General features: G+C 37.4%; 1 protein-coding gene across 1 annotated transcript; it reads left to right on the top strand.

Annotated features, from left to right (window-relative positions):
• The first annotated feature begins 5,909 nt into the window (after positions 1–5,909).
• Positions 5,910–21,240, top strand: LOC131788371 (receptor-type tyrosine-protein phosphatase F). Its single transcript, XM_059105454.2, is given in 16 exon segments — positions 5,910–6,189; positions 6,946–7,262; positions 8,003–8,147; positions 8,758–9,083; positions 10,018–10,165; positions 10,539–10,779; positions 10,781–10,836; positions 11,079–11,381; positions 12,714–13,010; positions 13,896–14,189; positions 15,801–16,097; positions 16,415–16,708; positions 17,245–17,547; positions 17,640–17,906; positions 18,344–18,634; positions 19,288–21,240. Coding segments are annotated over 16 exon segments (3,960 nt in total). The 5' UTR covers positions 5,910–6,125; the 3' UTR covers positions 19,605–21,240.
• Positions 21,241–22,755: the final 1,515 nt, after the last annotated feature.

Here is a 22,755-nt window from a genome sequence, read left to right as displayed (position 1 = left end):
CTCCCAACGGATAAAGGGCGCGCTAGCGTAGTCATGGACACCGACACCTACCGAGCTAAGATGTCTACATACATACATACATACATACATACATACTTTATTTGTCACGTAGGTCGATAAATGGCAGCTAAAAAGCTGATGTGGACCTACAAAACTAAAGAGTGTCTACAAAATTTAAATAATAACAATAACAAGTTGCGAAATTATGGTAAGTAAGAAAGGATATAAGACCTAGTAATATAATATACAGTTGATTTACAGTAGTAATAAAAAGTAATAAAATAAATAAAAGTAGTAAAATAGATTTAATATATGTAATTTACAACGTCTTTATTTAGTCCCTGTAAACCATTAAATGTTATTTTATCTAAAATGTCGGATTTTGCTTTGAGAGCAGATTTGAAAGAAACAATGTTCGGTTTGCTCTTCAAGTACACGGGTAAGTTGTTCCATAGAACAGACGCATGGTGAGAAAAAGAAGATCGACGGAAGTCACTTTTAGGGCGTTGCACGAATAGCTTCAGATTGTCCCTTAGATTTCTCAACGGAGAGTGTTTAGTAAACAAAGAGCTTATAGCAGCCGGAGCTCTATTGTAAAATGCCTGATAGGATATAGTGGCAATCCTCTTTTTATAGAAATATGATAAGGACTTCCATTTTGTCGCTGCCAGAACTTCAGTATTGGGGGTAGATTCCTTTAGGTTAAAAATAAATCTCGCGGCTCCAATGTGAATGTCTTCCAGTGTCTGAAGTGACTTAGAAGATCCCCATAATGCAATAGAATACGCAATACTTGGAATGATACCTTTGAAATAAATTGACTCTAAGAGGCGATTGTCGAGTCCTTTTAGGTGTTTGAGTTTCTTCACTCTTGCCGAAAAACGTTTGCTCAAAGATTTTATATGTGGCGACCAAGAGAGTTTATTATCGATAAGAATCCCTAAACATGTAGCTTTGGAAACAAATGACAACTCATTTTGCCCTAAACAAATTTTCTGTAGGGGTCCGATGAATCTTGATTTTGATAACAACATTAGTTCACTTTTTGCGGGATGAATAGTCATGAAGTTATCCTTAGCCCATTTGTTTAAGTCAACGATCGCTTTCTGTATCTTAAATAAAACTTCATCAACAGTATTTCCAATGCAAAAAACAGTAGTATCATCTGCAAACATTTCAACGGAAGCGTTCGTAGTGGCTCCAGGCAGATCATTTGAGTAAATGCTGTAAAGTCTAGGACCAAGTAAAGACCCTTGGGGTACACCCGTATCTATTTCCAACAATTCTGAGTTTGAACCATTTACGGTGACAAATTGTTTACGATTATCAAGATAATTTAAGAGCCAATCGTAAAAAGAGCCACTAATACCTATAGAGTGTAATTTATCCATAAGAACTGTGTGGTTGACGCAATCAAACGCTTTCCGAAAATCAATAAAGACTACGCCAATAATATTGCTTTCATCCAAGGCTAAACGCCATCGTTCTGTAACGGAAAGTAAGAGCAGCTCGGGTGAGCTTCCTTTTCTGAAGCCCCATTGATTTAAGGAGATCAGATTGTTACTATATAAGAAGTTATCAAGTTGTTGGCTTACAACATTCTCCAATAGCTTGCCCGGAATGCTAAGAAGGGAAATAGGCCTGTAGTTTTCACAGTCGAGAGTATTCCCCTTCTTGTGAAGACATTTTACCTGTGCCTGTTTCCACTGGCTGGGGAGTTTGCATTCCAAAATACTTCTTTGAGCCAGTGGCATAAAGCAATCCAAAAATGCGTCTCCAATAAGGTACAGCTCTTTGCTGGATATGTCATCAGGTCCACTCGCCTTGCCAGGTTTCAAACACCTTAGAGAAGATTTTAAAAGATCTCTGTTAAGGGCTATGTTATAAAGAGAGGCACTGTTTTTTCTTGCGGACTGACAAGGAGAGTTTACTGAAGAATCTTGTGTTGATTTCGAGAGGGATTTTCCAACATTGACAAAAAAGGAATTTAAAGTGTTGGCCTTTGATGTATCGTCTGCGTGAATAACTCCGGAACTATCTTTAATCGGTCCGATATTTGTAGCTGTGTGTTTTCCCTCGAAAGATCTTACTGTCTTCCAAAAATCTCGAGCAGAGGTTGTCTCATTAAATTTTGTTAGCCAATAACTTGATTCCGCTAATCTAAGGAGTTTGGTGCATTTATTTCTTGCCTTCTTGTAATCTATCCAGGCTTGTGAGCCCTTCGGTGTTTTCTGTGCTTTAAGGAGTAATTTGTAGCGTTTGTTCAGCTCTTTACGTATGGAAGAGTTCATCCAGGGTAGGCCCCCTCTTCTTATCTTTACTCGTCGAGCATGAAGGTGAGATTTCATAATGTCCTTGTATAAATACTCCCAAGCCCAAGTAGCATCGTCCAGATCGTGAAAGACATTGCAGATACTCCATGGGGCTGCAGCAAAGTCCGTTCTTAATGAGTCTAGATCTACTTTTTTATAATCGTAGACTGTTTTGAGCGTTGGTTTCTGACGTTTTCTTTTGAGATTTACGATTGCATATATTAAGTGGTGATCTGAGATTCCTAAATCACAAACACCCTGGTGAGAAATTTTTGAGGTGTCAGAGCAAATCACCAAATCAATCAGCGTTGTGGAGGTGTCAGTGATCCTTGTTGCCTTGTTGATGACATTCTTTAGATTAAATCTATTCAAAAGTTGACGGAATTTCCAGGTTGAAGAAGCTGTGTCCCTGGATTTAGGCAAAAGATTAAAATTGAAGTCCCCCAATAAAATTATATTCGTTCGTTTCATCCATATGCGATCCAAAGTAGAAGAAAATTTATTTAAAAACGTAGTGTCATCGGGTGGGCGATACATTGAAGCAACTAGAAGTTTCTGAGACGCCACCGTAACGTCAATCCACGCAGCTTCTAGAGAGTTGTTTACATTTATGTCTCGACGCTCATATGCATCTAAGTATTCAGCAAAGTAGATGACCGTGCCACCGCCTTTTCGACCATCGTTTCGATCGCATCGAGCAGTTTTGTATCCAGTAATGGCGATTTCGTCGTCAGTAATATCCTTACCTAGATGGGATTCAGTTATGGCTAAAATGTCAAAATTCATCGAAAGTAAAAGAGCTTTAATTTCCAATAACTTGTTAGGAAGACCATTTACATTGATGTGTGAGATCTTCAAACCTGGTAGTTGCAAGTCCGCTTTGAGTGATGGATAAAGATGCGAATCAGATGAGCAACCTAGTGTTGGTAGTTGCAGGTCCACTTCGAAAGATGGATAAAGATGCGAGTCAGATGAGCAATCTAGGTTTGTCTCATTTTGAGAACGGACCGTGCTAACTCCTCAACAAAGATCCGACAGATCGTCTGACCCGCAAGTTGTCTGAAAAGCTGCTTACCCTGAAGCGAAGCGGATATCTACCAGAGGCCGTTTACAACAAGATCAGACCCGGACACAAACAGCCGCCTAGAATCTACGGTTTACCAAAGATCCATAAGGCCGATGTACCGCTAAGACTGATCGTGTCGTGCGTAAACACCTTTGCATATGATTTATCCGCTTACTTAGGCAACATTCCGGTTTCTAATGGATATCCGAACAACAGTATCGAACCTGCCAACGAGTTTAAAGCTACTGCGGTTTTACCTTATGTCAAAGGTCTGTCCGAACAGCTTCGCCGTTGCCTACAACAACAAGGCGTACGCGCTGTTTTCAAGTCGGAGACTACGCTAAGATCTCAGCTAGTACGACCAAAAGACGCTGTCGAGCCGGCTAAACAAGATGGCGTAGTTTACAGGATTCACTGTGAATGCGGCAAGGTATACATCGGAGAGACTGGAAGGCCTATGCAAGACAGAATTAAAGAGCACGATCGAGACATTCGACTCGCCGGTACCGAGACCTCCGCCGTTTTAGAGCATGCCCACAACACCGGACACAAGCCACCCTGGAACGAAGTAAAGTTTATTGATCGTGGCCCTTATTACTACACGCGCAGGGTCAAAGAGGCAATTCACATAAGACTTCACCCTAACAACATCAACAGGGATAGTGGAATAGAAATTCCAGAAGCGTGGATGCCTACTATCAAAAAACACAACAACAGGAGAGCCGTGCGACAGCGGACCGCCGAGGGAGCAAATCCCTGATCAGCAAGGATCGAAATGCACCAATCAGAGTTGTTGAAAAACAACTAATCACAGCAGAGCATCATGCTTTATAAGATCACGCATGACCAGTCGACCTTATCGCCTGAAGAAGACTAGCAGTATGCAGTCGAAACGTCGTGATCTACATCACACGTGACTACATCGTGAGAAAAACGAAAAACTTCGCTTTTATTTTTAAAAGAAAGTTATTTCCAAGAAATTCCTGTACGAGATCAATTTTTATAAAATAAAGTCATTTTCTTAATAATTTTTTTTTTCAACAACATAATAAAAATATACCGGTAACTAGCTGCAAACCGCAGTTTACGCAAAAACATCTGTCTCCACGTCAATTTAACCAAAGTAACCAAACTCTATCTATAAAATAAAACCGCCTAAAAAAGTAAAAAAATTATCAACTGGCTTATTATAATTTCTACCGAATAGCTTATACTAACATATCTTTTCCATCTATTTTCACGTTCAAATAAGTCAAAAATCACCTAGAATAAAAATTCTTACTAGATGCCAATTTTGTCTTTTAACAATATTGTCGAAAACCAGACATGCGACACAAAACTCCGTCCATTTAATATTCAGTCTTAGCCAGGGTTCAGTTGCTAAAAATATTCACCGTCGCACTTCCACTTGTCACACGTTTTGCCTGCTACGCAGCTTGTTGCCAAATACCGTTACTAGTTTGGATGCAATATCATCCAGTAACAGCCCTTATTTTCTACGTTTGATGAGGTTCCCTATTTTGGTAGATATGCATGGGAATTTGCACGACCGGTTAGCGCGAGCAGTGCAATCGAAAGACTCTACCTACCCTTGAACCTTTTTTCCACCTTCATTTCGATATTACTAGACCCAGTTTTTCTGTTGTCTTAGTACCACTGACCCCTGCTTGCTAAGTACTGTCACAGAAGAACACTAGTTATACTCTTTTATTCCGAGTAATTGATTGATAGAAACTCTATTGATCTACTGTGGAGATTGTCTGATTATTGCTGCACTTAATAATCTGATAATGTTTCTAGAAAATGATTACTGAAAAACCCTTTTCAAGAAATCCAATTTAGATTATATTTTTCAGCAGCTCTCGCACTAAAGACAATTTTTCTTTCTCCATCCTTGTCGTTTTATTTCTTATTTTTAGGATTTGTTTGAAGAAAGTGATTGCATGCGGAAACCCTAAAACTTCAAGAATTTATGTCTTAACTATAGCTGACCTTGCTTTCGTCGAGTCTCTTTTTTGTTACCCTCTTTGGATAGGCACCCTCTAGTATCAGACTTCAGGAGTTTTGTGCTTCATTTCGTGTCACTTTTCACTTCAAGAATACACCAGAGCAGGCCTGACACCAGAGATGTTGTATTGTATTGTTTTGTTTTTCTTCCCACCCAGCCTCCCACCCTGGGTGATTTTGCGTTATGTCATAGGGTTGCAAAGAGGTTTATTGGGCATATAATTGAATGTTGTTTACTTTTCGTTTGTATTCTTAATAAACTTCTGTGTGCCAAAAAGCGAATTGTTATTTATTTGTATCAGGGGGCGTAATTGGGGAATTCGAAGTTATTTTTTATGTCGGTCGATGATTTAGTCGGTTCTGAGTTCCTCTGCATACATGGGTATGTGGAGATCTGAGAATGTAAACTAACTGCCATGTCATCTTTGACAAGGTAGTTAAATTTTAACTCTTAAGCTGGTTAAGAACTGAAATCAGCTGAAATATAAGCTACAGCCCACGGCATTGTGGGAAATATGAACAAATTCAGGCTACTGTCATTTTGTTATGGGACGAAACTACTCGGCCTACGAAGAGTCTGATTGTTTTGCTGGAACCTCGGACGATATTGCTACTAATCATACAAACCCAAGTTTAGATAGTGAAGAGACAATCTATTTCGGATGAGCTTTCTGTTACAAACGAAAGGTCAAGTAAAACGATCGTGATACACGCATATCGTGACTCACTCAAATCGCGACATGGCGCAATTTAATCTTTGTTTCCGGGTAGCTTTTCTCGCTGTACTTCTTCCACTGACTTCAGGTGAGCACCATATAATTTTAAATCTATTAGAAAGGTCTATTTTTATGTTAAAAATTTCAGGATACTTGATCAGAGATTTCTTTCAGTTATGAGTGCTGTAGCTCAAAGCTTTCTCATACGGTCGCAGGTTAGTTCTCAATGCGGACAGCAATAATATCAGAAAGAAACGAGGGTTCCTCGGGATTTTGTGAGGAAAATGTCATTATGTCAGAATAGTACAGTTGAAAATCTACCTGTTTTATACATCAAGCTCAATTTGGAAGTATGGGGAATCATACGAATGAAATTAAACTTTGAATTGTTCAGCAATCAGAAATACAGACAGTTCTGAAACTATTGAGTTTGAACGAAGAAGTCGAGTGGTAAGATCTGCTTCAGAGTTTGGTTAAAGAACTCTTGGAATTTATTCCACCTTTCCTATCTACCTTAAAGCTTCTAATTTTGACCAGTCTGTATATATCTGCCTTGTGCTCCCAAAATTGTACCTTTACACGGAAATTCAACTTCTCTTTGCTCCAAGGAAGGGTTAATGACCCAGGTTTCTCAAATTCACTGCAACAATTTCTTTTCCTTTATTTATATTTTGCTTCAATGCCTTTGATGCAACACAGGTGTTTTTCAAAAATTGAATCTTTCTTCATTTTCTTTAAAAATGGACACCATCCAAAATGATACCCAATGTATCCAACCATTATTGAATGTTACTTTATTTATTAGGACTGTGTTATAGTGCAAATGTAAATTTTGTTTCTATAGGGGCTTGTGTTGATTTTTACCTTGGAATGGGAAGTGGAACAATTCCAGATAGTGATATAACTGCTTCTTCAGTACAAAGCGCCAACACACCAGCCAAGAATGGTCGACTAAACTACACATCAGGATCATCATGGCGTACAGGAACAGGTGACACTAACCCATATCTACAGATTGATCTAAAGACACTTCATATCATCTGTGCTGTGTCTACTCAAGGGAATTCTAAAGCAGATCAGTGGGTGAAGACCTACAAACTGCAATTATCCACTGATGGGACAACTTGGACGAACTATACCGAGTTAGGTGGGCAGGCTAAGGTATGCCATATGGGCTGGTTGAGAATTATATGATATCTTGCCTCAATCACTGTTCCTGAGTTTTGATAATATTGATGCATTTACACCAAATTGGCTACCAAAGGAGCTATAGGTATGCTGAGGATTATTTTTACAATAACAATTCAACAAGTATTCTCCACATGCTCAGAAAATATCATGAGTTTTGTGTATATATTTTTCATTCAGCAAATGATATTTTGCATGTCTGAATTTGCAGTCAAAGAGTACCAGGAAGAAATGAAATCTAACAAATTGTTTTGAACTATATTAGTCCTCTAAATATTTACAGTGTGAAATAGCTTGTCAAAAGAGTGCTGAATAAATGATTTCTAACTACTGAGAGATTGCTGCTCTCAATCCAAGAAGTAATGAAATGATTGTCACGGGTAAACTGCAGTTGTGAAATTAGATAGAGTTCACCTCTGATGGTCAGTGAGCTATTTTTTACAATCCAGTGGTCAAAATATGATTTTTTCATGTTTACTTAGTAACCCTGTCCGTATGGACCTCTTCCATTAATGTTAGGCCTAATTCCTACATCTACATTTGTATTTTTCTGTTTGTATGAAGATTAATTTAGCCACCTAGCCCAACCATTGTGGTAACAATAAAAGTGTTTCCTGTCATAAAACAAGAGGTAAAGTAATGATGATTACTTTCCCTAGGATGAGGAGTTACAATTATGGAACTCTATAATGAGTTATAATTATTTTCCTAAGGTTTTAGAGGGAAATAACGATAGAAACTCAAATGTCAAACATGTTGTATATGGAGTGTTAACAAGATATTTGCGATTCCTGCCACAAACACACCAGGGTGAGGTGTGTATGAGAACAGAGGTGTTTGGGGTGAAACAGACACCAAGTAAGTTTAAAAACTATCGTGTGATGTGATCTTTGCATTTGTTAATCTATGAACCAGGGTTCAAACCTTGTGGTTTTGTTATTTGGATAGGTAGCTTTAATAATACAAACCAGTCTTTGAGTGCTTGAGGAAAAAAACCCAGCCATTGTGATGAGCTTCTTATGCTTATCAACTCAGCCAGGATGCACCAATTTCTGCTTTATATATTGTGGTGGATAGTTTTATTGTTGGGGCCTGTAGGGTTTTGAGCTGGGGATTGCAAAAAAAATTCCAACATACCACAAACTTTCCTTGATGATATTGCACAAGTGCATGTCACATCTTCACTTCTTTTACAGTGAAAGCTGGTCAGAAAAGTTAGGGATCCATTCTGGGCAATCACCTAGTTCGAGCAGCACAGTCCATCGTTTCATGACACCTGTTTGCAGCATTCATTTGGTTATTTTGTAAACAGTTACAGCATCATCATTTTTTTTCCATTGACTATTTTTTGGTATTTTTCATCAATATCCTACAGATTATTTAGAAGTGTATTCAGTTAATTACACTGAAAAACATACATGTATTATGGTAATATGTGAAGGTTAACTTTAAAATTGTTACATTGCAGCATGTGATTCACAAGCAATTGGTTTGGCCAGTGGTGGTAGAATTCCAGATGACAGCTTCTCAGCCAGTTCGATATTTGCTTCCAGATATGCAGCTAAATATGGTCGTCTTAATGGAAGATGGGCATGGGAACCTAAGACTACTACTGATCCTACTGACTACCTGCAAATTGACCTTCTCTATGAGTATGTTATCTGTGCTGTTGCTACTCAAGGAAATCCACCAACCCAATCAGCAAGTGCTCAAGAATGGACCACAGAGTACAAACTGAGATTTTCACTCAATGGTACCACCTTTCTCCCTTATAAAGAAAACAAAATTGACAAGGTTGGTATGTCATGCTCTTGTATACAAGTATTCATAACAGCCAAAATTAACACTTGCGGTACAAAACTAAAGCTGCTCACAAGAACAGCAAATTTGCTTATACATGTTATAGAATATTGACAATATTCGCCAATGCTAACATTACCCACAATATACTTATGTTGCTTAGAAACCATATTGACATTACTTTCAAGAATTAACCCTTTAACTCCCAGATCAAATTTTTATTTCTCCTTTCTGTCAACCATACAATTCTTATCATGTTAGTTCAGAGAATTTAGTATTGAATCAACTAATTATCCTTAAATTGAAATTTTTCTTAGTTCTTATCATATATCTGGTTGATATTGTATTGATATTGTATGGCGAAATTCTGTCGCAGTCACTCATGGGAGATAAAGGGTTAATAGTGACATTTTCTGACCAATTACATGTACATGTAAGGATCAATGCGGAGTACACACACCCAAAAACATGTAGTGTATTAGTTAAAAATACGTTTTCATAGTTCGTAGTACGAGTGTAAAATGATGTAGCAAACACTGACCACTTCTAACTGTTTAATCATACTTTCTAAAAAAATTGCCATAAAATTTAAAGATGGAGAATGAAATAGTCCTGATCTCTCCAAAAGTCATTATCTAACCAGTGGCTTTCCTTCAGGCAAAATCCCTGGTCCTCATCCCTGGCTGAAGTATCTTAAGCTCTTTAGTTTTTAACCTAGGATGTATGCACATAACCTACATATAGCAGGTTTCCATTCTGCACATTAAAGATTCTCATTTTGTGTGCTTTTTCCAAGTTACATATTTTAATTTTACAAATTACAGATTTTCATTTTGCAAATTGCAGATTTTAATTTTATCTCATATACCAAATTACAGTAAATCCTTTACTATGCCAAGTTTCAATACAGCAACTCTTTGTATAACAGGCCTTTCCAGGAAATTCAGGAAAAACTGACACAGTGAAAAACAGTCTAACAGAATTTGCAAGTGCAAAGTTTATACGCTTTCTGCCAACAAAGTATAATAAGTTCAAGGTTTTGAGAGTGGAGGCTTATGGAATACTTTTTACTAAAGGTATTTATTTGTTCTCACTTTTGTCCCCCTGATGCAAAATGAAGTCATAATAAGTAATTATTAGGGAAATTAAGGCAGGATTGGGCAATTTACTTTTACCAGGGTGTTGTTATTGATGAATATCAAAAGAAAATGTCAAAGATGGCTGTGAAATGCTTATCAACAAAGTTGTGAAGCCTAAATCATAAAGAACATCATGGGGAAAATATAAAAATGGATAAACAAAGTCACCGCCTCTGATGATCCACATTGCTACTAATCAATATAGACTGCCCATTAGGTTTACCATGGCCGTTAATGAAATGTTCCTTTAGAAAATTTACATTTATTATCATCTAAGAATTCAAGCATACATCTCTTGTTGTTAATACAGTTCCATCACAACCTCCCACTGCCTTCCAGTTGACTGCAAGCTCTTCTACCAGCATCACAGCTTCCTGGCAGTTACCACCAGTCTTTGGCAGACACAGAAACATTACAGGGTTTAAATTGTTTTACAGAAAGAAAGGTTCTGGTGGGTCAGCAACAACCTTGCCTATTAGCAATGGAAGAACATTGAGTAGAACTGTTAGTGGACTTGACAAGTTCACAGAATACGAATTTCAAATTTTGGCCTTCTGATGGTGATGGACCAAAAAGTTCTGTGAAAGTGAAAAGAACAATGGAAGATGGTATGTGACAGTCCAGGGATAATGAAAAAAACTGTGAACCATACTTTTTTGGATTTGCATCTTCACTGTGGGTTTATTGAATATGTACCAATCTCATAGTGGGAGAACTAAACAATTGAATTAATTGATTACTTTCATTTACCAAAACACAACAGCATTTACATTCATGTAGAAAGTTAAGATGTGATAGAAGTTTTCAAAAATTTTTACAGCTAATCAAAAACACTACTGCCCAATTGCAGCTCCTTCACAACCTCCATCTAACTTCAGTGTAACTCCAACCTCCTCTACTGGTGTAACAGCATCATGGCAACTACCACCAGTAAACTCCAGGAATGGATTAATTAAAGGATTCAAATTGTTTTACAAAAGGAAAGACTCGTCAGGCTCAGGCACCATTCTTCCTATCAACACTGAATCAACTTTAAACAAGAATATCAATGGGCTCTATAAGTACACAGAGTATGAATTTCAAGTGTTGGCCTTTACTTTTGCTGGTGATGGTGTAAACAGCTCTGTTGTTGTTCAGAGAACAAAAGAAGATGGTTAGAGCAACTTTTTGTTTAATATTCTAAAATTATCATGACTTATGAAGTCCAGATACACATGCCTTTCTCATACAGTTTCCTGAAGTGAAATGAAAGTGAAAATATCTAATTAAGCTGTTTTGAGTGGGGAATGGCTATGATTTAACACACTGATATATCAGTGAGGCATGAGTGGTTAGGTAATTATTTGAAGATACACTAACATAAAGGAAGCATTCTGATTTGCCATCAAATCAGAACTGTTTTCTCGTGAAATTTTACTTGAAAGTGAATATTAGCAATTGTGTTGGCTGTTATTATAGGTTGCCTTCCTTGTGGATTTAGATCTTGACGGTGCACCCTTAGTTGCGTCGCAAATTTACAGTAGTTTTTGGATTTGATTTGGGTTTTTTTTGGCATAAATGTTTTAAAAAAGGACAAACACAAAAGCAACAACAACAAAATGAGTGACAGGTTAGCAGAAAGTAACAACTTTTTAATTCAAAGATTGAAGGAGAGTGCTTAAAACAGAAACACCCAACAAAGCAAAAACAACTGGCTAAAAGTCTGGAAGACTTGGCATCCCAAAATGACTATGACAGAAGTATTGGAACATACAAAATTCTCGAGACGTTTATGTAACAGTGTGTACTAAAGATGGAGAGACCATAAGAGTGATAGCCTTCGTGTACTGGTTGCTGCTATTAAGTGATTATTTGATTAATAATAATAAGAAGATGGCAATCATAGTGACTCGTTTTGTCGTTAGGATTGCTATCATTTTTTCAATAACCATATGGAACTTCTCAATTACAGTTCCTTCACTGCCTCCTAGCGTAAAACTTAATATACTGACTAGCAGTGAGGGAAAGCGCTATGTTGCCAAAAGGTAGGAGAAAACAGGAGTCACTGGGGTAGGAAAGGGTCACCTGAGGATCTCTTTGAAAAAATTGACCATATCCTTAAGCTGTGAGCTCAAGTAGACAGTGTCATGTACTCATGTATAGCACTGTTTTAGTGCAAAGGTACATGTTAAACTGTTTTCAGTTTCGTTTTGGTACAGGAATTGGTTTTGTTCAGTGTTATTGGAAACTATTGTTACGGAAAATTAAAATCAGCTGGGCCGATTCCGATACTAACTGTTTATAATGTAATTGCATTTACAATTCAGACATGTTTAAATGTGAATTTGCCTCCTCCTCAGGGAGGCATTAATATCTTTCTGGATGAAAACTTCTTAGTTGTAGCTGCAGGTTAGCTATTTACAGAGGTTGTAGTAATTAGGAAAATAACACTCAGTCCGATTCATTATTTAAAGATGCTAATTAAAATATGACTGCTCTATTGCAGCTCCTTCACAACCTCCTTCTCAGTTCACTGTATTTGTGAACTCTTCAACCAGTATTACAGCTTCATGGCAGGTACCACCCGTAGGCTTCAGACATGGAATCATCAAAGGATATAAACTGTTCAATAAGAAGAAAGACTCAAGTTGTGCAACCATCCTGACACTTGGCAATGGAAACATATCAGCAAGAGTTACTAAGCTTGACGAATACACTGAATATGAATTTCAAGTGTTGGCCTTCACTTCTGCTGGTGATGGACCAAACAGTTCTACTGTTTTCAAGACAACGATGGAAGATGGTGAGAATCAGAAGTGCTTTAACCAACATTTGAATTAATTATACCATCATAATTGCTCACATAAAAGTGATGTTACTGATTGATTAGTATAGGTAATCCCATGATTTCGAGTGCAATTTGGAATAAATAAGCACGAGTAAATTTTACAGACGTGCAAAATCGCACGAGCCCGTGGGGCGAGTGCAATTTGTAGTCTTTGAAAAAAAAATTTAAAGTGCATATTTATTCCAAATTGCACGAGAAAAATGATGTGATTACGTATCAATAATACACATAAAAAATACGCGATAGCTTATCATAATTATGCAGAAGCAAAGCGCGCTCATCAAGTGCAGAAATAATTTATTCAAACCCCGCAAGTGACATTGTGCTTTCGGTAAAACCACTGCGTACGATCAAAACAACAATATATAATGATATTTTCACATCTTTAAAGCGCAAAAAAGTTCAAAGTCCGGCTAAACAGTTCAAGGAACTAGTCAGTCTGGTTTGTTACTTCTTTGCACTGAATTAACCCTGTATTTATCTTAACGTAACAGAACTGAGGAATTTTTTCATGTATCTTATTAAGGGTGATAGCTTTTAAATGTGGACCCCAGGCTTGATACTTCAGCTTGTCTCTTCAATTAATTTTTTTTCTTATCATGAACAAGGTCTCCTTTGTCATGGGTTGTGAATAATTGGCCCTTAGAAGTTTGCTCTCATGACTTGAGTTGTTCAGTTGCTCAGATGAGCTAGTGTTTTATTTAGTTTTTGTATTATTCCTATGAAAAAGCTAGTTCCTTCACAACTTACTGCAATACATTTGGGTTTAATTGTTATTAATATATAATAATTTTCTGTATCATTCTTTTATTAATAATTTCATTATGTTTATTCTTCCAGCTCCTAGTGCACCTTTATCTTTGTCTTCTGTTGATATGCCACCAAGCAAGTCACATGGTCCAAGAATAACACTGACCTGGGGTGAGCCTGCAGAGCCAAATGGAGTTATCAGAAGTTACACTTTGTTTTACAGTCACGATGGAGTTTCACCAAAAGAAATTTCTGGAATAGGCAGAGATGCATTGAATCACACAGTTGATGTGTTAGTTGGAGTGACGTATCAGTTTAATGTTAGAGCTGTGACTATTAAACCTGGACCAAATGCCACGAAAACAGTAACTACCAAGGAATACGGTAAACTTTACGTCCATGTCTTTGAAATGGCTTCTTTTCAGAAGAACAAGAACACGAATGACAACAATGTTAGTTTTACCATGCTAAGATAAGTTTTAATATATTCTGTAAATTCTAAAAGCAGACAGTAGCTGGTCACCCAAAATAACTTAAGGGCTAGTTGGGTGACACCTATTTATTAATTGGAATAACACAAAAGTAGGGGAGAAAGCCACTACTAGCTAAATTACTCCAGTCTGCACATATCTTCATTAATATTAATACTATAGTACAAATAATCTAAAAATGATTCACCTACACTACTTTACATATATGAAGTAATAAAAATATCAGAAAATAAGATAAGAATCGTTGAAAACGAGTAACTAGGTAGAGATGACTGCCATTTGCAGCGAATGAATTAACAAAATGTCCTGTTCTTTGTTAGCTGAAGACTTAAGCGATCATAATTGTTTAACTAATCTTATTCAACTAATGCTACTCAGCCCTAAAGTAGTGATCAAACAGTCTTGAAAAAACTTATAAGATATGTTTGTTTGCCTGATCTCGGATGTGATAAATCTTTACACAGTTAGCGTTCCAAAGTTACAATTTTTCAGGTGTCTATGGTTTTCTGAATTTTATAGTGAGACGCCTTGCCATGCGTATCCATGCTATTGATATTATTAAAAAATACCCTATTTTTAACCATTTTCTCGGGTCTCGGGTGTAATTTTTTGAAGTTCAAAATGTCAATAAATTTAAGACTCGCATTTAAGATACTTGGTAGTTAGGAAAAGTGTTACGTTGCCAAAAGGAAGCAGAAAGCAGGAGGTCTCGGGGTAGTAAAAGAGGAGTCAGCTCTTCCTCTTGAGAATGCATTCAAAGAAATTGGCAATACCCTTCAGATGTAGGTGTGAATAAATGGTGTCATGCACTCATGTATAGCTTTGCTTCGTTGCAAAGGAACATGTCAAACCTTTTTCAGTTTCTTTCGCTCTGACGAAAGGCTAATGCTGGAAACGGCAGCTTTGTAACCCTTTACGTTGGCCAATTTACGTTATCAACCTTGTTGATTATACCAAATAGCCCTTTTTCCAGTTTCGTTTTGTTATAGTGTGGTTCTGTTCAGTGTCGTTGGAAACCACAGGTACGGAAACATAAAAATCGCATTTGCCAATTCTAAGAGTAACTGTTTCTTAATGCAGGTCAGTATTGCGACAATTATTGCAATTTCCATTTATATTGAAATTTTTTTCCCATTTTATGGCAATCGGATTCTCTTACCGCGAGGTCGTAGCTTTTATTGCCATGCTAAAAGACCTAAAATATGAAGGTTTCATTTATTAAAAAAACATAGGAACATAATTATTACTTTTAGCTGCAATACCCATGAAAGGGAAGAGCGGCGATTTTTCTAATAATATATTTTTTTACAGTTTAAGAATTGGTTAGAAACTCTTTTATCCTGCAGTTTAGTTGTACATTGCCATGTAAGGTGTGTCAATTAGAAGAAAAATAGTTTTTAAGTGTTAAAGGTTGAGGCTGCAGAGTCCAGTTATTAGGGAAAATGAAGGTCAGTCTGATTCATTCATTTAAGTTGGTAATTAAAACATGATTGCTCAATTGCAGCTCCCTCACAACCGCCCTCTCAGTTCACTGTATTTGTGAACTCTTCAACCAGCATCACAGCTTCATGGCAGTTACCTCCAGTAGGCTCCAGACATGGAATCGTCAAAGAATATAAAATATTCTATAAAAAGAAAGGCTCAGGTTTTGCAACCACCCTGACACTAGACAATGGAAACACATCAAGAAGAGTTACCAAGCTTGATGAATACACTGAATATGAATTTCAAGTGTTGGCCTTCACTTCTGCTGGTGATGGACCAAACAGTTCTTCTGTTTTCAGGACAACAATGGAAGATGGTGGGAACTATTAACTCTTTAACCAACATTTTAATAAACTCTACCATTGTACTTGTTGAGATAAGGGTGATTTTACTGATCGATTCAAGTTGCTACCTTTCAAATGTAGACTCCAGGCTCAAATAGTTCACCTCGCCTCTTCAATTGCTTTTTTCTTGATACTAAGAAGATTTCCTTTTTCATGCGTTGGATTAAATCAACTCTTAACAGCTTCTTTTGAAGACCTGAGATGTATAGTAATTTTTAGCTGGGATTAATTGTTATTTAATACACATACATCGTTATTATTTTTTTTGTATCATTCTGTATTCTTCCAGCTCCTAGTGCACCTATATCTTTGTCTTCTGTTGATGTGCCACCCAGCAATTTGCATGGTCCAAGAATAACCTTGACCTGGAGCGAGCCTGCAGAGCCAAATGGAGTTATCAGAAGTTACACTTTGTTTTACAGTCACGATGGAGTTGCACCAAGAGAGATTTCTGGAATAGGCAAAGATGCATTGAATCACACACTCGATGTGTTAGGTGGAGTGACTTATCGGTTTGATGTCAGAGCTGTGACTACTAAACCTGGACCAAATAGGACGATTACTGTAATGTCCAGGGAATATGGTAAGCTTGTTATATTTAAGTGAATTTCGAAGCACTTAAACACGTTTACACGACATTGTATAACAGCACGAAAAGACCTCATCTGGTTGATTATCACTCGTATTGAAAAATAATTTGATTTCAAACATCTATTTTGTCTGTTTTATTTGATCTGCTCACCTTGAAAAGTAGTTATCATAAAAGTCTAAAAGTGTGTCTAATCCATAAAAACGTTATTCCTATGACTTAAAATGTTGCGTATCACGGATTACCGATCAACTCCAGTTTTAACACAGGTACAATAACTTATGTTTTAACTGAGGCATAGTAGTATATTTTTCTTTGCTGATTTCCCTTCTTTTTTTTTTATTTCGTTTTTGGACTAGAACATTTAAGTGTCTGCTCCAGAGTGTATTTATGTCTAACATTTTGTTGTGTATTTTTCACATGGGAATATTGGAAGAAAGAAGAATTCCATTCTAGTCTTAGGTTGGGTTAATTTTTCATCCATGAGTTATTTTACTTTATGAAAATTATTTCTCGTGTTTGTGAAATAGAGCCCAGTCGTGGACCAGAAGGGATATCCTCATCTGCAGTGAACTCCAGAAAAATCAATATAACTTGGCTTGGACTGTCAAGGGAAGTAGCCTATGGCACCATCATAAACTATGAAGTCAGGCTTAGTGTAGAAGAAAACTGTACAAAGATTCAGTCCTCCTATCCTTCAACTATTAACACCACCGCTACTTATATTCTCGTGACTGGACTCTCCTTGTGTGCCAAGTATGCAGTGTCTATAAGAGGCTACACTGCAGTGGGGCCCGGACCTTATAGCAGATCTGTTATGGAACAGATATTTCGTATGTAATTCAGTAACATGTCTTGATGCTGCTTTTTATCCTCAGGTTGAGCTTTGAGAAGGAATATTTAATCTATGTTTATCAAAACTCAGGTAATCCCGTCATCAAAGACCTCCCAAAAAGAACCGTTGTAGCACTTAACGAACTGGTAGTGTTGACATGTGAGGTAAATGGAGACTCTGAAGTTTCTGTAACCTGGACTAAGGATGGACTCACCAGTATGCCTCGCGCTCAGTTCAAAAACAGTGGCAAAATACTTGTTATACAGAATGTTGTTCCTGGTGACAGTGGCGTTTATGAATGCACAGCTATGAACAGATTTGGAGAGAGCCGTACAGCTTCGACGCTCATTGTCGCTGGTACGTAGAAACTGACTCCCATGAAAAATTGCGTATTAATTGCGTAATAATTTACTTCCTTTAAGTAAATCCGTGGAAGAGCAGTCGTCTGTTTAGGTATTAAGTGAAAGAGGTAGCAAAGTTTTTCCAAAGGTCATGATCAACAAATGTTCTACAAAGCACTAATATCGTCACCTTGACAACTTGTTTGCACCCCTTCTTCAGGCAGTTGTTGGCAGGTCACTGACGTATCTCTCTGTGAACTCAAACTAATCAAATGTTTGAAAATGAGAAGAATGGTGAAAAACACAACAACGACGACCGAGAGAACTAACTAATGTGCAAGCGAAAAGCACATCATGATGGAGTTCTTGTATCTTCCTTGCAGGATTTTAGATACAGGTGACATTGCCTGAATTTATTTTGGCCTCTTTACGCTTTCTTTTCTTCACACACAGTTCCACCCAGCATTATAAAAGAAGTTTCGCCTTCTTCAGTGATGTGTGAAAAGCAAACTCCGTGTCTTGTCTCTTGTCAAGCAACAAGTTACATTCCATTTAACTACTCATGGACGAAAGATGGTCAGGTTCCCACTGGTGATGGCATCAAGTTAATGAATAACAGTATCATTGTCACGCCACGGGATGCACAAGATTATGGACAGTATGTGTGTCACGCTACAAACAGCTTTGGATCAACAAAGTACCAAATCACTCTACTTGCTCCTAAGGATACTCAATATAATGACGGTAAATATTCCTCCTCACAATTCAAACGCGCTTAAAATTTTTCGTCTCACAAAGTTTGGAAAGCCTAGCACTCTGAGGTCTGAGCTGGCGTTTTCGGAGCTGCTGATTATAACTGTTTGTACAGGTTTAATCATATTGGTATCAAAAGCAAAATTATGTGGTGGTCTCAGACGCCAACGCTGTTCAGTGTGAAGGTACTTTTGTCTCTTCCGTGAGAACATGATTTTGGTGCGCAGTGCATGTATCAAAGTTTGCCTGTTAGATTGTAACTAAGGCGAAATACAGCTAACAATGTTTAAAGACTCAAAAGCAAAATCTGACCGTGTCTTTGCACATAATACAGGTTTTATATTTTTGGGGGTGATATACACTGTAGTTGACCCGAAGAGATGTTCGAGAAATTTGTAGCATACAACGAAATTTGTTTGATTTTAGGAAATTTGTACGAAACAATTAAGAACAATCTCTAGGGACGATTCGAGAAAGTTTGAAACTGTGTGCTCGTTTCGAGGTAAGAGAAACGTCATATTTTATAATGTGAAAGAGAACATTATTGTCTCGAAACAAGAAACTAAGTAGAACATTAGGAATTTTTAATTGACTTAGTCTAGGTTATTAGTGTTTGATAGTTTGGTTTTTTCCCTTTTGGCAAGGTACACAAAGCATCCTTCTAGCTATTGTCATCGCATTGTGTTGCCTTGTGGTTGTGTCACTCATTATGAATGGTGTGTTCATATGGCAGCGGAGACGAGCTGTCAAATCTTCACCCGATCAACAGTCAAGCGATCAACAAGCTTCAGTCCCAAGTTTATATATGGAACTCAAACCCAGGCCTACGAACCAGCAGTCTCATGTACCAACTGAGTATCAGTCGTTACCGGAAAAACCCGGAAATCCCGGATATTGCAATGTGGTATTTCAGAGAGAAAACGGTGGGAAACAAAATGATGAAATTTATGAGGAAATATGAAAACCCTACAGAAGATGTTCTTGTCTCGCTAAAAGGAGCTTTGAGTACTTTGGTAATACTATACACGGCACGCATTTGAAGTTTCGACCTACTCACCGTTGTCACGGTTACTGTTACTATCATGATTTCGCGTACGGTGCGGTTATCTATCATCTATGAAGAAAAAACATATGATCACAATTGTTTCCTCAGTAGATGCAGCTAGGGAGTGCAGTCTGTTTACTTCAAGAACAGACATTGCTGCAATTGGTTTCTCATCAAAGTACTTTCATGGTCATTTTAAGGCAGTGGAGCCTTACGGGCCTCCTTAGCTTGTAAAATCTTTGTTATATTTACATGTATCCATGTAACTACGGTATATATTTTGCATTTGATTTGTGTAAAATGCTATACGAGGAATCACATATACCTGGATCGGAGCATTTAATTATAACCTCGAACGAGAGATAAATGAAATTCTAAACTTTGTGTGAGACTCTTAAAAGACGATCACACGTAAAATTACTTGGCATAACAAAACCCTGTTAATTTTTTCCTAATTTTCTTTTGGCAGCATGAAAATTCGAGGCCCCGTCCACACGTATCCGGATAAATTTGAAAACGGATCGTTTTTGGTGTCCACACGTAAACGTCAAACAATGCCGTGATGAACTCAACAAAATGTGCAAAATTGAACCACTAAATGCTAGGTTTGAAGGGGCCAAAGTAACTTCTGTTGAAACAGTGTTTAAAATACATATCTCTGATTTCCTGAATCAAAACAGTGACTTTGACCCCATCACTGATAAAAATCAAAATCAAAATCATCACGTCATCCTTTTCAAATCGTTTTCAAATTTATCCGGATAAGGCGTCCACACAGAGACGCTTAGCCAGCGTTTTCAAATTTATCCACTCTGGAGAGCGTTTTCAAATTTATCCGTTTTCGGTGTGTGAAAACGCCGTTTACGTGTGGACGGAACCCGTAACCGTATAAATATTTATCCGTTTTCAAATTTATCCGGATACGTGTGGACGGGGCCTGAATTTAATTCAAGGTGGGTTCTGAGCCAGAAGTAACAATTAAAAATAGAAAATTATTTTTGGATATGTTAAGAGTCATCAGATGTAAACATAGAGCAAAGCGTTAAAACTTGATATTTTCAACTATAATTGACAGTTGTTCCTTATATTTTATATTTTTAAAGAGGTTTCTATTGTTTGAGTCATTTATTGGAAATTGTGAACGTTTTCAATGTATTTTTATAAACCGTAAATTCTTCTTAACTGTAAACACAATATATTGTTGTTCACTTTTACCCTAAAGTAATGCAATAATTTTAGACTTCAGAATATTACTGTGTAGTGTTTGTAGATAACTGTATAGAAGATTGTAGAGTATTTGCGCCTCAAACAATTTTCAAGATAATAGAGTATTTACGAATTGAAGAAAATGATTGGTAAGCTTTTTCCAAGGCAATAACATATGAATAAGTAATAAATGTACCGAACAAAATAGTTGTAGATAATGGAATTAAACGTTTTCACGAAAAGATGTATCTGACCTTGGTATACCATGTCTCTTCTGTCTATTTCTTTTCATTCACTAATAGAATTTTGTCATTCGGTTGTCGACATGAACTAAAATAAAGTTACTGTGGAACCAAACGCTGTCTAATTCTTGACGTTCGTAGCAAGTTCGCTTGAAGCAGATCTCCGTGTACCAGGAAACCGTGAAGAGTTTGCGTTCCTGCTGCAAATGGTCTCTACCGAGCTATTTTCCCCCATTATTGTTGCTTACCCCGCAAAGACCTGTTAATGCGAAAATATTTCGTCACAGCGCGCGCGCTCATCAAGAATAGCACTGCCTTGCTGCAAGCGAAAGACTCTAATGTGACCTACCCTGGAACTTTTATACATATATATCTACATAAATGTGGGGGTAGAGTCTGCCTTGGCATAAAGTGCTCAATGCTGTGGTAGCAGAGCTGAGTATGTATAAGTGAAAGAATCAAAGAGGACGCATCGATTCTACCTACCTCTACCTATAATTTTGTCTGAACTTGTTTTGGTATCATTACGTTTTCCCTTTTTTTCACACAGTGCCACCCAGAATTATTGAAGAATTTTCCCCTTCCTCAGTGATATGTGAAAAGCAAAGTCCGTGTTTTCTCACTTGTCAAGCAACAAGTTATATTCCGTTTAACTACTCTTGGGCGAAAAATCCAGGTTCCAACTGGTGATGGCATCAAGTTGATGAATAACAGTATCGTCGTCACGCCACGGGATGGAAAAGATTATGGGGAGTATGTTTGTCACGCTACAAACAGCTTTGGGTCAACAGAGTACAAAATCACTCTGCTTTCTCCAAGGGATAATGAAGATGATTACGGTAAATATTCTTCCTCAATATTTGAACGTGCTCAAATGTTTTCGTTTAAAAAGTTTGGAGAGCCTAGAACTTTGAAGTCCAGTGTGGAGTTTATGGACTTCTATTTACAATTGTTTGGTATAACCATTTATGTATCAAAAGCAATATTATGTGGTGGTCTCATACGCCGACGATGTTCTGTGTGAAGTTACTTTTCTCTCTTCAGTTAGAATGTTATAAGAGTGTGCAATGCAGGTAGATCATTCCATATATCATAATTGGCCCGTTAGGTTGTAACATAATCAAAACAGAACTTTATACACTAATTTTAAGGGGGCTCAAAACTAAAATATGCCTGTATTTCTCCTATTAGTTGTCCTGCTTGTTCGAAATTACTGGAGGTCATGTATGTGACTTCGAGTTAATAGGCATAAGAAATTTCTGGCATTTGATGAAGTACGGCTAAGAGACGAGACAACAGAAAGTTTGGAAGGGTGTTCATGTTTCGGGGTTAAAAAACAACGTCGTGTTCCTAAGGGTGAATATACTTGAAAAAAAACATCATTGCAGTGAAACAAAGTAACTAAGCGGTCTTTGGTGTTTAATAGTTGGTTTGAAAGTCGTTTGTTTTCTTTCACCAGGTGCACAAAGCATCTTGGAAGTAGAGTGATTTTGTACTTTGTTGACCCAAAGCTGTTTGAAGCGTGACACACATACTGCCCATAATCTTGTGTATCCAGTGGCGTGACGATGATACTGTTATTCATCAACTTGATGCCATCACCAGTTGGAACCTGGCCA

This window comes from Pocillopora verrucosa, chromosome 12 (genome assembly GCF_036669915.1).
Source record: "Pocillopora verrucosa isolate sample1 chromosome 12, ASM3666991v2, whole genome shotgun sequence".
Classification (NCBI taxonomy): domain Eukaryota; kingdom Metazoa; phylum Cnidaria; class Anthozoa; order Scleractinia; family Pocilloporidae; genus Pocillopora; species Pocillopora verrucosa.
This window is presented reverse-complemented; position numbering and strand designations above follow the sequence as displayed.